The 18,238-nt window shown below is 40.7% G+C and overlaps 1 protein-coding gene across 12 annotated transcripts in view; it reads left to right on the top strand.

Annotated features, from left to right (window-relative positions):
• The window catches only part of LOC137321736 (pumilio homolog 2), a 114,975-nt gene that overhangs the window by 70,768 nt on the left and 25,969 nt on the right, over nt 1-18,238 (top strand). For 9 of the 12 annotated variants that reach the window (XM_067984335.1, XM_067984325.1, XM_067984324.1 and 6 more), the window contains 4 exons: nt 1,531-1,656; nt 5,134-5,279; nt 5,566-5,701; nt 13,507-13,650. In XM_067984335.1, the coding sequence (XP_067840436.1) occupies nt 1,531-1,656; nt 5,134-5,279; nt 5,566-5,701; nt 13,507-13,650 (552 nt within the window). The remainder of the gene's footprint in view (nt 1-1,530; nt 1,657-5,133; nt 5,280-5,565; nt 5,702-13,506; nt 13,651-18,238) is intronic. The other 3 variants (XM_067984326.1, XM_067984330.1, XM_067984332.1) reach the window with 1 other exon arrangement.

Here is an 18,238-nt window from a genome sequence, read left to right on the forward strand (position 1 = left end):
TCCAAATGGTAGAATAGTTTGGTGAGAGTACCTCATCTTCTAGAAGGAGATCCTGGCCTCCAGAATATGGAGTCTCAAATTGTCCCAGCGCAAAGACATTGTGAGCTCTAGTTCTGCACCAAGATACTTAGTCACCTTCAAGTCAAGTAGGGAGGCAAGTGTGATCAGGTAAGATAGACAAGACCACCCTCTAAGAGATGTGCCAGTTGAGCCACGCTCTGTCAAGATATGTGGCCAGGAAGAACATATCAACCAGAGTTGATCTTGAGCCCAGACAACCTGCTCTGGGATCGTTCATTAACCATCCCTAACTTCAGGCTCAATCTGAATCCGCTGACAACTGATGCTACCTCCTGACTTGTAGCCATAGTTTTCTCATTGGCACTTGGATGACTTTACTGCCATCAACGTAGATCCAAACTTTTTATCCCTGTGCACCACAGCCAACATCCTGGTATAGGTGGAGTTTGAACTTCAATCAGAGAATGAAAAGCACCGTATCAATGGTAGGTAATCCAACTGTATATCATTTGCTCCTAAAATTTTGAGATTTGAGTGGTCATTAGTTTCACAAAAAATTATGGCCTGCACAGATTTTCATATGCAGGAACCATACATTTCATCCCAAAAACAGTACATACTGGAGCAGAAAAAGTGCGTGGATAAAATGCCTGGAACATCTTTGTGATAATTCGTGGTAGCTGCTAAGCTACTAGATAGCTCTTTAATCTTGATGCCACCAGCCTATCACAAGTACTGTCCTGAATTTGATTATATAATTGTGTATAGTCGAGATTGGAAATGTGATTTCATTTCACAGCAAGACAGATTATAAATTATGGATTGTACCAGTGGTACTGTATCTTCTTGCAGATTTCTTGCCAGTAGGTGTTAACAGTACAATTTTTAAATTACTTATACTGTAATTTCAGTATAGAACCTGCAAAGTAGGAATAAAACATGACATTTCTACATGTTTAAACAGCTAATGGAAGAAAGTTAGTTGCGGTATTTAAACAAGAACAATTACCTTTCTTTAATGTTATTTCACTCATTAATTGTTCATTTAGTTGTATGAAAAGGGTTGTATAGTGCATTGCCCCTGCCCCTGCCCCCGCTCTTGTTCATTTCCAAACTATTTTCTGCAACTTGAGTCCTCTTTTTTCATAGCTGTACAAAAATGTCATTGTTACTGTGAACTGGTTGTCAGGAGATGTGTGAAAGTGTCTTCAGTAGACTTTCCCCCCATTTTCTTCCTCTTGCTAACATCTGCTATGCTTGCTGTCTCTCTTGCTGACCATGCTAAGATTTGGAACCTGGCCAATAGATGGTACTGTAAAATAAAATTTGATGTAATTTAGTAACATGAAGAAAAACTCACTTAGACCTTTTATTGCCATGCAAAATTACTTAGATTTTGGGTAAGGGGGGATCAGGGGAGGGGAGAGTGATGAAGTAGTGTTCAAAAATGTAATTTGTGGATAATTTGCAGCGGTGTGAGTCATTAACACTTCTTTTTGTCTTGAATAGCAGGTGTGTTTTCGGCAGGCCTTGCTCCAGCTGCCTTTATGCCAAACCCTTACATTATCAGTGCAGCTCCACCAGGCACAGATCCATATACTGCAGCAGGACTGGCTGCAGCAGCTACTTTAGCAGGTAATCAACCAGATGCCTAAACAGTATTAAAAGACTAAAAAAAATTGTATAGGCATATCTAGATGGCCTGTTGGATAAAGGCAGCACCCAGTGTGACATTAAACCTCTGGTATCAGATTCAATTCCTTGTCTTTGTTGAGCTAACTGATCTCAGCCATGACAGCGGTAAGAAAGCTAGAATTGGACTCAGTGGCCTGGGCTAAGGAATAGAAAAATAAGTCAGGGTGTTTGCCACTTCCATTCATTATCCAGAGAGGAAGGGAGTGAGCAGGGGGGAGGTTTTGGTATGTCTGGTAAAGGGAGGGAGTGAGAGGCAACGGACTACTTGGAAGCAGCAGTGAAGTGTGACTGCGGTAAATTGGCACCCCACACACCCTCTTATGAATGTAAAGTGAAACACCAAAACTGGTAACATTGTAATATTGTTGCAATATTGATGGCACCTCCAGACCATGTTGTAAAATAGGTTTTATTTTTAAAAAAGTATTACTGCTGTAATTTTTGTGTTACTTTTGGGCCTTCACTTCATAATATAGGACCCATATCACTTACCTTCTGTATGAGGCGATTTTGTTCACATTTAGGATCTCGTCCAGCTCCCTTTTGAATGCTTGCAGCAAATCTGTACTCACAGCATGTGCTGGCAACTTGTTCCAGAGGTTCACAACTCTCCGTGGAAAAAAAAAGTACCATCTAACATCTAAGCTAGTTCTACACTTAGAGATTATACTCATGTCCCTGGCCATCACTAATCTTTCTAGCTTGACTAGCCTATCCACATGAACTGAGTTTAATTCTTACATTATTTTAACGACCTCAATTAAATCTCATTGAAGTCTGTGCTTTTCGAGAGTAAAACGCTCCAGCACTTTCCACCTACCGTAGCAACTGAGAACTTTTGTGCTAGGTATTAATCTGGTGGCCCTCCTCTGAATCTTTTCCAGGGCCTCTATATCACTCACCACGTGATGGGGTCTTATCAAGGCCTCCTCCAGAGACAGAGTAATATTTCTTGTTTTGTATTTAATTGTCCTGGCAATACACCCTAACATTCTATTTTGTAATAGCCTCGCGGCACTGGTCATGGACATTCAATGACTCATACACCCAGGTCCTTCTCCCACTCAGCAGCCTTCAGCACACAAACTCGTTTGGTTTATAAATGGTTGGCATTGCCCCCACCCAAAGAAAGAAAGATCTTGCATTTACATTGCACTTTTCAACACCACAGGATGTCACTGTTGTAATGTAGGAAAACCAATTCGCGTCACAAGGTCCCACGAGCAGGAATGAGATAAATGACCAATTAAACTGTTGATGTTGGTTGAGGGACAAATGTTGGCCAGGACACTTAGGAGTACTCACCTGCTCTTCTTCAAATAGTGCCATGGGGTCTTTACAACCCCTGAGAGGGTAGGCAGAACCTCGGTTTAACATCTCATCCGAAAGACTGCACCTTTGGCAGTGCAGCACTCCCTCAGTACTGCACTGGAGTGTTAGCCAAAATTATGTGCTCAAGTCTCTGGAGTGAGGCTTGAACCTGTGACCTTCTGACTCGGAGGCGAGCGTGCTGCCACTGCACCAAGGCTGACACCCAAGTGCATAGCTACATTTATCTATATTACAAGACATCTACCAGATATGGCCCATTTTCCCCACTGCATCTAGATCTACCTGCAATCTATTTCTGTCAGCTAAGGTTCTTCTACTCATAACTTTTTAAATCGTGGTGTGTTGCTTGTCATTGTAGGGGAGGAAATACATCCAGCAATTCAAAAAATAACATTACTAACCGATTTGAGGCATCTGTGGGTTCAGTAATAATGGCAAATATAAGGAAAAGCAGTGGAGGCAGCAAGGTTGGTGATTATATGGTAGCAGCAGGCAGTTCAGACATGCAGCAAAGGCCAACAGCAGAGTATTAAAAGGAAGGGGAAGCTTGGGAGATGGCAGGTGTAGCAAGAACATATTAAAGGACTTGAGTTTGGGAGGTGGGTGGTTGCAGCAGATGACTGAGAAACTGGCAGGTTCTGTTGAAGGGGATGGTGTAGAGTGGTTGCAATACCAGGAAAAGAAAATTTACCTGCAGATCCTGGTTTGGTGAGTAAATCACAGTGAAAAGTGTATCTCTGTATTTTAAAATCATAGGAGGACTGGCCTGGTATACACAAAATGGCAGGTGGAGCTGGGCAACTAACTCCACAAGGCCATCTAGTGGTCAGAAAGCAACTGCATTATAAATGTAGACATACATTTTTACATTGTAAATGTTGACATGAACGCATGACCAGAAATTGTGATGACAGGAAATGAGTGCCATTTGTAAAGATTTTTAATAATATAGATATATATAGAATTTAAATCCTTGAGTTCCTAATATTGTCATAATCAATGGGTAACAGTAATGCCCCCGCTATTCTTGTTTCCTCCAGAGATGTCAATGTACACTCAGCTTGCCACAAAAGACACCAACTGAAGGACATCCCCATTCCTACATGTAACTGAACAAAGCTACGAATGATTCACTCTGTGTGTGTGTGTGTGTGTGTGTGTGTGTGTGTGTGTGTGTGTGTGTAATAGATATATACATATATGTATTCCTGTGTAACGACTTGTCATGCTGTTTGTCAACATTTTGAATAGGAAAACCTGATATTAGCATTTTATAATTAGAAAACCCGATGTCAGCATTTGGCTTTCATGCTGTTATTGCAGGCCTTTGGTCACTATGAGGCACTGTTGCAGTCTCCTTGTGTCTTCCACATCTTCATAGAACAATAATAAAAATCTCTTGTGCTGTGTCCTGCAACCTACATAACTTAGGGTTGGTAATCAATCGTAAACATTAATGTACTTTTAAAAATATATATTAATCTACTTAATATCTTAACTCTTAATTTGTATCCATTTTTTTATATATTAGAATACATGCCAGACCTGTCTCCCCTTCTGTCTCTGCATGTGGCCTGTTAAATTTAAAAATGTTCCCCATCTTGTCCTCCTGTGCTCTTAGGTTGTCCTTCCGGCTCAGCCTTTTATATTGTACACTTCTGTTGAAACAGCTCAAAGTGCGTCACACAATTAATTACTTTTTGAAGTTTAATGACTGTTATGTAGACCTTCACAGTATCAGTAGGCTTTTTCACATGGGCGTGTTTCATACTGGAGCCAGATCCATTCCTCATACGTGAACTTCAAGCAGAGTTTGCTGGATAATGATCAGGAGGGGGAGCTCCAGATGATTTTCGCTCCCTTCCCTTGGGGGCACTGTGGCTCTGTCACTCAGAGGTTCGCTAACAGCAGAGATCAGAACTGGGATCTGTATGGTATAGTTACTCACTAGACAAGGTCACCAAATTTAGTTAGGAAGCCTCCATTGAAATTCATAAACAATAGTTTGTAATTCTAGTCAAGGATACTAGGCTGAATAAAGAACAGTGACCATCGCTGATTCACCACTGCATGTTTTTGTGCTAGGCCCTACTGTTGTCCCACCTCAGTATTATGGAGTTCCATGGGGTGTGTATCCAGCCAATCTGTTCCAACAGCAAGCAGCTGCAGCAGCTGCAAACAATACTGCAAACCAGCAGGCTGCAACACAGGCACAGCAAGGGCAACAACAAGTATGTAATTCTAATTGATATCTTCTGTTAATAAAATGGATTTAAAAATGTCCTGTAAAAATACTGTATTGCAGTCAAATTTACTTAGATTTTGGATGACTTATTCTAATGTTGATTTTGGGTCTTGGTTATGTTTTACTCAATTTAAGATGGAGCAGTATCCTGTCTTTTTTTGTTGTAATATTTGAATATACTCATGATGAGAATAAACAGTTCATCCATAAGTTTGGTTAGCTGATTTATATCATGAAAGTAGTAAAACATTCATTGCTATCTACTCTGCTAGGTGCTGCGTGGTGGAAATCAGCGTCCTCTCACTCCAAGTCAGGGTCAGCAGGGTCAACAAGCTGATTCACTGGCAGCAGCTGCTGCTGCCAATCCAGCTCTTGCCTTCAGCCAAGGTCTCGCTACAGGAATGCCAGGTATATACGTTTGTTGCGTTTACTTTTCGACAGTCTAGTTATTTGATACATTGCAGCACTTTTCTCCCTCCCCTGTAACATACAGTAACTCATGCAAGGGTACAATTTTCTGGACCCTGACAGATCTCCGCTACTTCACCCAAGTAGTCCTTCCTTATACATTAGTGTCGGTAAGCCATTTGACTGTGGAGCACATTAGAACTGTCCTCACTCAAATACACACCCTCCACTTTTCAGCAGATTTCAACAGATAGCATCAGGAGTTGGAGCACCCAAAACCTCTCCCTAACTCGGAGTTCTTACATCAAGCTTTACTGCCATCATCATAGCCCTGATGGAGATTTTTTTTATTTGTTCATGGGATGTGGGCGTCGTTGGTGAGGCCGGCATTTATTGCCCATCCCATCCCATTGGCCAGTCCATCCGGGCAATTGGACTTTCCTGGACTATGGCTCAGATCCGCATTTTCTACGAGAACATGAGAATGTAGGAAAGCAAATACCCAGAAAAGACCATTCAACCCATCAAGCCTGTTCCTTTCACAGACAATGGGCAATCCACTCTGTCATGGACTCTTATCCAACTCATTTAGTCTGCTGATGAAAGGTTCACCAAAATTTCTTCCTGCCCCTCCTCGCAAAAGTAAATCAAGCAAAACTTCAGAATACCAATCTGACATAACTTCCTGCATTGGATATCCTGGACCAGTTTTTTGATATTGATAAACCAAGATGACAGGAACCTGTAACCAGGATAACACCAAGGCTAAAAAGAGTAAAGGAGAAGATGCAATTCAGGACGTGGTAATTAAATGACAGTTTAAAAGCTTGATGTTGTCGAAGAAAGGAATGATTTGGGGAGGAAAGGAGTTCGATTTGTTTCAGGTCCTGGGAAAGAATTAGAACAGGAGATACTGTGATAAGTCTTGATTTAAACACACTGATAATGTGGAGAGGAAGAGAAGTATGTAGGATGGCTTATTTGCAGTTTAGAAGCAAAATTAGAGGAAAGTTCAGAAGAGCACTGACCGTAATAGTGCACTTATTTTTCATTACACTTTTATGTTCCCAGCAGCACTAAAGCTATCGGGTCATTTTTGTTTCTTGAGGCTTGCTAATTTTATACATGTGCTATTTAATTCTGCACTCATAACCCAACATCTGTGTTATCCATTCCTCAGCAGTTTAAAAACTTGTATCAAGCAAATTTAGCTCTGTGAATCTCTTCCATAATTTAAAGGGCTTTTACTTTGCAAGATTTTTTATTGCTGTCTCAGAAGACTGACTTCCATACTCATTTCCTCCCCCGTTTACACCTTGTATTGAGTGCTGGTCTTCACAGGCATATTACCCTCTGTTGTATAATAGACTCAGAGTAGAAATTCATGTGAATGGCTTCCCAAGTTTACTTTTCTTGAACAGGAGCAATTAATTTATGACAGATTCCACGATATCATCTGATTCCTTGCAGATCCAATTGTTAATACTTAGGAATGCAATGGACGGCAGGAGAGCCATATGTCTGTAATTGGCTGAATTCACACTCTGTTGTGAAAGTGTCTTTAGAGCATTCAATCCTTAAGTCATGCTTTTAATATTTCTCTGAATCCTCCCCAATGCATCAGTGCCCAAAACCGGACAACATTCCAGAGGTGGGTTTTTCACCAATGATCTATACAACTTTAGAATAATCTTTTTAACTTAGTCAAATATCCTTGCGACATGTCCACTACATAATTAACCTTCTTAGCAGTTTCAGATCAACTAAATGCTTTCAATAAATGGTTAGCAGTTGCCCCCAAATTAATTCCTGTCTCTGTCCCTACATCCTACATTCCTATTTCTTTTTCCAATAAGTGTAACCATACATTTATCTACCTTACAATCCATGCTGTACTGTTGGCACACTTACAAATCAAACTACCTGCTTACTTGTCTTCTTTAAGCCATGATGTGGAGATGCTGGTGATGGACTGGGGTGGACAAATGTAAGGAATCTTACAACACCAGGTTATACTCACCTGACGAAGGAGGTAAGCTCTGAAAGCTTGTGATTTTCAAATAAAACTGTTGGACTGTAACCTGGTGTTGTAAGATTCCTTACATTTGTCTTCTTTAAAGCAAACTTTGTGGGCTAAGTTGAGGGCTTACTGACTAAACTCAACTGTATGATACCCCAAATGTTAAAGAATGAATGTGTATGTTTTAAAGAATAGACTTTAAGACTTCTGTCCTGTGTGCACTGACAGTACATTTGCTCTCAGTGATAACATTGAGGTTTCTGTAGATGAGCACACAGCCTTACTGCATTGATATTGTAGTTCTGCGATAACAACTGACATTTACACTGCTGGAGAAACCGTTCTGTTAATATTGCATGTGCTTCTTATGACACAGCCACTATTTTGTTGGGGCCCATACCTTCCCCAATTCCATACAGGCCAGCAGCAGGAAAATTAAGTTGTTGATCCCCATGGGATAGGCATTAGCTTAAACTGCCCAGTTTTCCGGTGGCCACATACATGGCTGTCTCCAATAGCAAGTTGCTTTGCATTTTTGCTCCAGTTGATAATCAGGATTGCAGGCAAACCAGCTCTTCTAGTGGAATATATTGCTCATACAGCATGAGCACTGTCTTGGTTACTTTGAGTTGCTGCTGACTTCAGTGTTCTCGTCGGAGGTAAACTGGCAATATAAATGTGTTAATTATTGAAAATCTCACAATAGCAGCAGCTTGCTTTTATATAGCGCATTCAGCATAGAAAAACATGCCATGGTACTTCATACAGGTGGAGAGATGAAGGCAAGAAATTCAAGAGCGTTAGGCCTTAGCGGCTGAAGGCACAGCCAACCAAGGGGTGGGGGGCGGCATTGCAAGAGGCCAGAATCAGCGGTATGGAGATTTTGGAGTGGGGTTGTATGGCTGCCGAAGTCAGCTAGCATGGGGTTAGAAAGGGAAGTTGAATGATCAGTAGATCAATGGGAATGGGGTCAAGGAAGCAGCAGGTGCATTTCATGGTCAAGATGAGTGTGGTGAGGGCATAAGTGGAAGATAGGAGTGGAACTAGAGAGAGATGGGCAGGGCAGAACCTGGGGGAGATTTGACTTGGTGGGGAAGGGGGTAGCAGCAGAGCCAGCGAAATGGATGTCTTTACTTTGATGACAAAGAAATCCATGAGCTCTTTATGCTTGTTGGAGGTGAGGATAGGGGAGAGGGGTTTGAAGAGATGGTTAATAGTGGAGAAAAGTAGCTGGGGCTTATCGAGGATAACCCTGGAGTAGTGGACTAGACCCAAAGAAAGGACTTTCATCTTTAATTTTACTTTGGAACATTGTACACATACATATTTACCTAAATTATGTGTGTTCATTTTAGTGGATTTTGCTTTTTACTCTTAACGTTCTTGTCATAGGATCATATGGTTAGCACAATACCTGCTATCAGCAAAGTAAGAATTGGTGTTCACATTACTGCCCCAACATCTACAGAGGGAAAGTGTGTTTACGCTGACAAAAAATTAAAAATTGCAGTTACTCTTTGCTGTATAAAATGATTAAATTTAAAAAAAAGTTTGGATTGTAGTGACAAGAAAGCCCCAAAATGTTTTAAAAATACATAAAGAGCAAGAGGATAACTAAGGAAAGAGTAGGGCCTATTAGAGACCAAAAAGCCAACCTATATCTGGAGGAAGAAGATGTGAGCATGGTTCTTAATGAAAACTTTGCGTCTGTCTTCACAAAGGTGGGGGACGATGCAGAGATTGTAGTTGAGGAGGAGTGTGAAATATTGGATGGGATAAGCATAGTTAGAGAGGACGTATTAAGGGGATTAGCATCTTTGAAAGTAGATAAATTGCCAGGCCCGGATGAAATGTATCCTAGGCTGTTAAAAGAAGCAAGGGAGAAAGTAGTGGGGGCTCTGACCATCATTTTCCAATCCTCCCTGGCTACAGGCGTGGTGCCGGAGGATTGGAAGACTGCTAACGTTGTATCATTGTTTAAAAAGGGAGAAAAGGACAGACCTAGTGATTACAGGCCAGTCAGTCCAACCTCGGCGATGGGCAAACTATTGAAATCAATTCTGAGGGACAGGATAAACCGTCATTTAGAAAGGCACGGATTAATTCAGGACAGTCAATGTGGATTTGTCAAGGGAAGGTTGTGTCTGACTAACTTGATTGAATTTTTTGAGGAGGTAACAAGGAGGGTCGATGAGGGTAGTGCATTTGATGTAGTCTACATGGATTTTAGCAAGGCTTTTACAAGGTCCCACATGGCAAACTGGTCAAAAAAGTAAAAGCCCGTGAGATCCAAGGGAAAGTGGCAGATTGGATCCAAAATTTGCTCAGTGGCAGGAAGCAAAGGTCAATGGGTGTTTTTGTGACTGGATGGCTGTTTCTTGTGGGGTTCTGCAGGGCTCAGTAGTAAGTCCCTTGCTTTTTATGGTATATATTAATGATTTAGACTTAAATGTAGGGGATATGACTAAGAAGTTTGCAGATGTTACAAAAATTGGCTGAGTGGTTGATAGTGAGGAGGAAAACTGTAGACTGCAGGAAGATATCAATGGACTGGTCAGGTGGGCAGAAAAAATGGCAAATGGAATTCAATCTGGAAAAGTGTGAAATAATGCATTTGGGGAGGGCAAACAAGGCAAGGGTAAACAATAAATGGGAGTATACTTTGAGGTATAAAGGAAGAGAGGGACCTTGGAGTGCATGTCTACAGATCTCTGAAGGTAGACGGACAGGTAGATAAGGTGGTTAAAAAGGCATATGCGATACTTTCCTTTATTAGCCGAGGCATGGTACATAAGAGCAGGGAGGTTATGCTAGAACTGTATGAAACACTAGTAAGGCCACAGCTTGAGTACTGTGTACAGTTCTGGTCACCACATTACAGAAAGGATGTGATTGCACTAGAGAGGGTGCAGTGGAGATTTACGAGGATGTTGCCAGGACTAGAGAATTTTAGCTGTGAGGAAAGATTGGATAGGCTGGGGTTGTTTTCTTTGGAACAGAGGAGGCTGAGTGGTGATTTAATTGAGGGGTGTAGATAGGTAGGAAGGACCTATTTCCCTTAGCAGAGTGGTCAATAACCAGGGGGCATAGATTTAAAGTAATTGGTAGAAGGAATAGAGGGGACCCAAGGAAAAATTTTTCACCCAGTGGGTGATGGGGTCTGGAACTCACTACCTGAGTGGGTGGTAGAGGCAGAAACCCTCATCACATTTAAAATGTACTTAGATATGTACTTGAAGTGCCATAACCTACAAGGCTACAGACCAAGGGCTGGAAAGTGGAAGTAGCTCTATTTCGACTGACACAGACACGATGGGCCGAATGGCCTCCTTCTGTGCCATAAATTTTCTAAGTTTCTAACAAGTATCAATGGAAATTTTAGTCTTCACACTTTGCATCCTCAAATATCTTGGAAGTTACACGGAGTACTCAGTCAGAGAAAAGTTGCAAGGATGACGCTTTGCCACTTGCCCACTCCTGCGCAATGTATAAGGCATGCCCCTATGAATCATAGAATGATTACAGCATGGAAGGAGGTCATTCGGCCTGTCGAGTCCGTGCAGGCTCTGTGCAAGACTAATCCAGCTTGTCCCACTGCCCCACCCTTTCTTCGTAGTCCTGCAAATGTTTTCCCTTCAAGTACTTATCCAATTCCCTTTTGAAAGCCATGATTGAATCTGACTCCACCACCCCCTCAGGCAGTGCATTCCAGATCATAACCACTCGCTGTATAAAAAGGTTTTTCCTCATGTCACCTTTGGTTCTTTTGCCAATTGCCATAAATCAATATCCTCTGGTTCATGACCCTTCTGACTAGACTCTTCATGATTTTGAATACCTCCACCAAATCGTGTCTCAACTTTCTCTGCTCTAAGGAGAACAACCCCAGCTTTTCCAGTCTATCCACATAACTATGAGGACCATTAGTTTTTTTTCTCCCCCCAATGAAAGGCATTAAGGCATAAACTTAAAATTAGAGCTAGGCTAGTGATGTCAGGAAGCACTTTTTCTCACAAAGGGTAGAAGAAATCTGGATCTTTCCCACAAAAAGCTGTTGAGGCTAGGTCAATTGGAAAAATTAAAAACTGAGATAGATAGATTTTGGTTAGGTAAGGGTATTAAGGGATGTGGAGCAAAGGCGGGTAAATAGTGTTAAGGCACAGATCAGCCACGTTCTAATTGAATGGCGTAACAGGCTCGAGGGGCTGAATGGCCTACTTCTGTTATGTTCCTAAAGTAATGTTCAGGATTCCCAAGAAAATGACTAGCTTTCAGACTATGTTTAAATATTGCACCATTGCTTATCTACTTCTCTTGAAAGCATGATATGGATGATTTGCTATGCTTTTCTTACTACACTTATCAGGAATGCCTTCAACATCTGGTAACTATTTTGCAGGAAAAGTCGATATGGCTGGCCAAAACCTTTCACAGGTGCCATCTCCCTTGCAACTCCTGTTCAGGTTCATAAGTTTGATCCTAAAGAGGGCCTCTGGTGTCAGTGCACATTAGTGCAACACTGAATGCCAGGTTGTGCTGATTGGTGTCAATAGGTATACATCAATGTTATCGTCATTGGTGTTATCAAGATGAACCTGTGGCACCCAAACACCAGCCTTATGTTCATTTTATCAGTTATTGTTGGTGGCAGGTCAAGGAAGCCCAGGATGCAGTAGCCAATTATAGTCCTGTCATTCCCTCTGTTCGTTGCTCGGAATTTTGACTTTGATTGTCATTCCTCCCTCGGGCTTGTTTCACTGAGAGTGTTTGAGTTGGGGGGGGTTGTTGTTATGTGTGTAATACCTGAATGTCATGGCACTGATGCCACAGTGTCTTAATTTTTTCCCTGTGAAGAATGTCTTTTGTCAGCATAACTCATCAGATGTTTGGAGAATGCCTTTAATTAGGATCCTTCCCATTCTTCTATCACATAGATTTTTATTTTTCTTTCTTGTTTTTGCAGAAAGTAATGGATGGAACTTTTCTCTGTGTATGTTGGGGCAATACTGAAAACCATCACCGTTGTGTCACAGTGTGGCAATGCCAGAAATCTGAGTAGGAAGAATTAATAGGATTAAAAAAAATTTAAAATTTGGACCTGATATTTACTATTCATACTCTTCTCCCAAGCTTCAAAATCAGATAGGGATTGAGGAATTATCAATAGATTTGACATCATTTTGATTGCTTTTCTGTTTTTAATTTAGAGAAAACTATGCTAAGTATACAAATGCAGCCAGCTTGAAGGTGTTAGAGGGTGACTGTATGGGGAAATTGAATTAATTCCTGCAGAAGTGTAGTCATTAACCCTGTAGAAGTACCCTTATTAACCCTTGTCCCTTTTTTTGCATATATTATCCTTCATGCTAGCATACACACATTGAAATCAGGACAACTGAAGCAGACCAGGAATATTTTTGTAGGTGAGAGATAACTCATCTGGTCTTAAGTTTAAGCATTCTCTCAACATCCTTTGTTGTATCAGAACTCACTGTTTAAACCAAACCTAAGTGATATTCACAAGGTACTCTTGTTGTGAAGTTTTATGCTAATTTTAAGAGGAAGTTGGACAGGCATTTGGGGACAAAATCAGTTGATGACTACAGGTAATGAATTGTGTATTCTGTTTTTGAGCAACGGGGCCGGTCATATGGACAGAAGTGATCTTTTCCTGTCCTGTACACTTCTATGCCACTATCATTGTATCATTTTAGTTGAAGGAGATGAGCTGTCCTGAATAATACCATTCTTGCGGATTTAACTTCCATTTACCTCTTTTGTTTAGGTTATCAAGTCCTAGCCCCGGCTGCCTACTATGATCAAACTGGTGCCTTAGTGGTGGGCCCTGGAGCAAGGACTGGATTAGGGGCACAAGTTAGGCTGGTAGCGTCAACACCTGTTATCATCAGCTCTGCAGCAGCACAAGCTGGTAAGTTCTTAAGTTAACATTGAGTACTGATAATTCAATGTTTTGAAATGGAAGCATAATGCCTTCACACCCAAACAGAATATTGCTGTCACTCCACTGGGGAAAAATCACCTAGGTTCATGATACAGTAGAGTCCCCCAACTTTATTCTATATAAAATCTTGTTTTGGGAGCTGTGTTACTGTTGAGCATTTCCAGGAATGCCCCGTAAAGATGCAATGATGCAAAGCCATCTTTGACATTGGTTGCTGTAACTAAGTGAAAGCAATTGAAGTCCTTTAGAACCTACACACCCTACTCCACCATTGCTTACAAATCCATTTAACCATTGTGTTCAGCCAGCAAGCTGGTGCTACTTTACATTGACCATACAACCAACCCAGGACATTTAAGCCTCCAAATGCTACATCGTGCCTTCATTGGCACAACTTTTGTTATGATCTGTAGCAGTTGCTGCAGCTTTCTTCTCAGTCCAGGTAAACTCTTCTACTGAGGTTCAGCAAAAAGCATCTCCAGTGATCAAGTCAACCCACTGACACCAGTTCATGTTGTAAGAGAAGGTTGATGTGCCACTCCTTAGGGCTTTGGAAACAATTCTTTTAGCAGTATGTTCAGCCATTAATAGTGTATCCTAACATATACTTAGTTGAAATGGCAGCCATGTATAGGACTTCAACCCCAGTATCAATAATGACAGAACCTGCAGCAGCTCCATTGTTGTAAGATAAGTAGTCAATTAACATTTGCCTGAGACCAGTAGGTATTTCCAAGAACACGCTTCTGTGAGGAAAGAGAAGTTAGAAAGCGGTTCCCAAATCAGACATTAAATTTGGTACACAGATATACTGCTAACTCCATGAGTTTCTTCTTTGGTCCAACCATAGGCACATCCTGAGACTAGTAAAGGTGCCATTATTGACTTAGTTGTTATCTGTGCTGGTAGAATATTTTCAGGTTCTCAATAGCTGTCTCCTATTTGAACTGCTGCAATAATTAGCAGGGGTAACCTGTTTCTAGCCACCATTATGACTTCTAGGCTTTGTCAGCTTTACAGGGTCTCCCAGATGGCAATAGGTGTCCCATTTACCAAACCAGCCCTATAGACCTATTGTTTCTGGGGCAGGGCAGATGGACCAAAGTTATATTTTCTGGTCTTGTGATTCCTAAATATGCAAAATGTTTTTTTTCCCTAAGATTATTTTAGTTTCACTTGTCTCACAAAATAGTCCAGAGTAAGGCCTTATGTTAACAGAGTAAGGGAATGACAAGGATATTGGCTGATTAAAAGCAATATCCTAATATGTGGGAGTTGAACTTTCAAAGAGTATGGAAGGTAGTGTCTATGGTAGATAATGTAATACTTTCAATTTAGTGCAACAGTGGAAACAAATAATATCAAACAGTTCCTTACTGTTTATCCAATGTCCACATTTTTGTTAGAGTGCATATTGTATCAGGAAGCCTAGCTTGGAGTCTGATGGTATGCATGAGCCAAGATAGCACACATTTGAAATAACCTGAGTTAATAAGCATGTCTGCTAATGTTAATTCATCTCACATTTATTATTGAGTACAGCGATCCCTTCCAGGCCAGTATCTACAGTGTCACTGGCACTCACTGCTTTAACAATTTAAATTTATTATGTGTTTGCACTGCCTGACATTTGAGATACTGACTGTATGTTTCCTTACAGCTTGCAGTATCGGTGGCGGTCTGTAACATTAGAAACAATGAGGGCACATAAAACATTGGGCCAGATTTTGATGTCAAAATAATGGTGAGGCTAATGAGGCTCACTGTTATTTATGCACAAATTGTACAGCAACTTCAGGCAAAGAGCAGATGCGCAGTTAAACTTAAAAATCCAGAAGTTGCAATCCAAGTTGCTGCGCCATTAGCTTCGTGAAAACGGCTCCTCACTGTCTGCCTCACCATTGAATGACATGAAGTTGGTATATTTGCGCGGTAGATATGAACTAAACTCACCACAGAAAGTTAAGTCTTGTCCATTCTAGTCTAAGTATCCTTTTACCAATGTGATAATAGTTAATTACTGCCAATCAATCTCTCTGACACTGAAAATTAACTATTGCAAGTGTGGGGTCTCATTTCTTCAGGTTTAAATTGCTGTTGGAGATTTGAAATATGTAAATTTTAAATGTAAACTTTTTTTTTAAAATCCTTTCTGTCTCCTTTTCCCTCTCTCTCTCAATCCAATCTTTCTTTCCCTCTTTATTTCTCTTTCTGTACCTGATTTGACATTGAATTCACCCACTCTAATTAATTTACGCTTCCTTCTCGATCCTTGTGCTGTTAATTTTACACTCCTTCAATCTGATTGATTAAGGATATACACAGTTGCTTGTCCTGTTCACTCAGGTCTGTTGTCCTGTTTCCCTCACTGCAACATTTTCAGCTCGCACTTTCAGCAACTTACCACGCAAAAAAATTAAAAACCTAAACGTGCACGGACAAGTCTAACTAATGGCAGATGCCGTTAGATGCGCTGCTACAAGAAAATCTTGGTCATTTATTAGTTATTTTATTGGTATTAAATTGATGGATGCTTTGGAAGCTAGCTTCTTAAATGCAGTTTTGCATGCTGATTGTTATCAACCATTGTCTTATCTGGTATAGCAATGAAAAGAGATTAACAATCTTTGAGAAGTTCAATTAATTTCGGAACATATCCATTCTTAGGCAGCAAGCAACACTTCCCCTTGCTTATTTAAAGATCATTGAATATTTGCTAATGTTAAAATTATTTTGCACTAATGTATTGAAGGATAATGTTAAACAAATGCTTAGCCTTTAATTCTTCCTCATTGTAGCATTGTTCACATACTGACAGGAATAAGTCCAGGGTTACTTTCAGGACAAATGCTTTGACTTCAGGATGTCGGCCATGTTACTGACTCGTCTCGTGCCTCCACCACATATATTTAAATATGTTTTGTACAAATTTTCCCATGTCGGTAGCTACAGGTTCCACATCCTGCAACTGCATGCCAAAAAACTTTGTGTTAGTTTTTTCATTAGTGTCTCCTTCCCAGTTTTTTGCTCTTGAGGTTTTTCTTTAGAATTTCTTCAATTTTGAGCGCTGTTCCAAGTACAAACATATGTTTGTTAACATGGATGGCCCCTTCAATTTAATGATGTGACTTCCTTGCTTGACTCGCATTCACTCCCTTCACCACCAGTGCACTGTGGCTGCATTGTGTACCTTCTACAGGATACACTGCAGCAACTCGCCAAGGCTTCTTCGACAGCACCTCTCAAACCTGTGACCTCTACCACCTAGAAGGACAAGAGCAGCAAGCACATAGGAACAACACCATCTGCACGTTCCCCTCCAAGTCACACACCATCCCGACTTGGAAATATATCGCCGTTCCTTCATCGTCGCTGGGTCAAAATCCTAGAACTCTCTACCTAACAGTACTGTGGGAGAACCTTCACCGCACGGACTGCAGCGGTTCAAGAAGGCGGCTCATCACCACCTTCTCGAGGGTTTTTAGGGATGGGCAATAAACGCTGGCCTAGCCAGCGACGCCCACATCCCATGAACGAATAAAAAAAATTCTTTGAAAATTCCTAAGAACAAACACAGTTCTTCCAATAGACTTTTCTTTTGATGACTCAGTTGATAAATGAGTTATGCTTTGACTGTAAGGTCTCTAATCCTTGATAGTTTTCAGACCTTAATGGCATTCCCAAAACAGTTCATTAATGAAGTATAAGCAGAGTGCCCTGTGAAATACAGATCAGGTAATTCTGTTTCAGGTGAAATCTCATTGTCTCTGGAGTTCATTTAATATTAAGCTTGGCTTGAAGTTCAAATCTCCAAACATTGACCATTAGAATATATATCTCATAACTTGCAGTTGACCACTGATGTTGCAGTGGGTGTGTCAAAGGCCATCTAGTCCAGATAATAAATTGGTTATTGCTATTGCTGACTGTAACATAGTCATCTTGGGTAACATCTTTAAGGCCATTATTTGGAGCATTAAACACTTCAAACATTATGCTTGTATTTAGTGATAAGAATGGCATTTTTGCCGACCTGTATTAAATGCAGTTCTCTCAGCCTCACCAAAATGCCTCTTGAGAGTGCTCCTTGGACACTTCATAAATAAAATTATTAGAATGTAAGAAATGGAATGAGAAAGAACAAAGTCCCCTTCTTCTAGTGATCATGTATAAATTTCTCTGACTCTCTCTCCCTGCTCTTCAAAAATTGTTGACCTAAACTACACTGTCTTTTTCCATCTGTCCTTGTATTTACACATGGCCAGTTTTCCATAAAAACATTTTGCTTAGTTCTAGTAGCACATCATGTTTCCATGGAGTATTTGATCACCTCTAATTGTATTAATCCTTATAACCAGATTGTTACAAATTTGGGTTTGCCGTAGATACCTTCTCTGGTTCAATGGCGTCAGTCACTCCCGCAAGCAGTCTGAGCATCTTACTTTTATGGGAATTGAGTAACTGTCCTATATCTACTTGTATGATGGCAAGGTTTAACAGTAGAACTCCCTTTGTGACCTGAAACAGATATCTGTGTCTTTTGCACGTGTATTTC

This window comes from Heptranchias perlo, chromosome 5 (genome assembly GCF_035084215.1).
Source record: "Heptranchias perlo isolate sHepPer1 chromosome 5, sHepPer1.hap1, whole genome shotgun sequence".
Lineage (NCBI taxonomy): Eukaryota > Metazoa > Chordata > Chondrichthyes > Hexanchiformes > Hexanchidae > Heptranchias > Heptranchias perlo.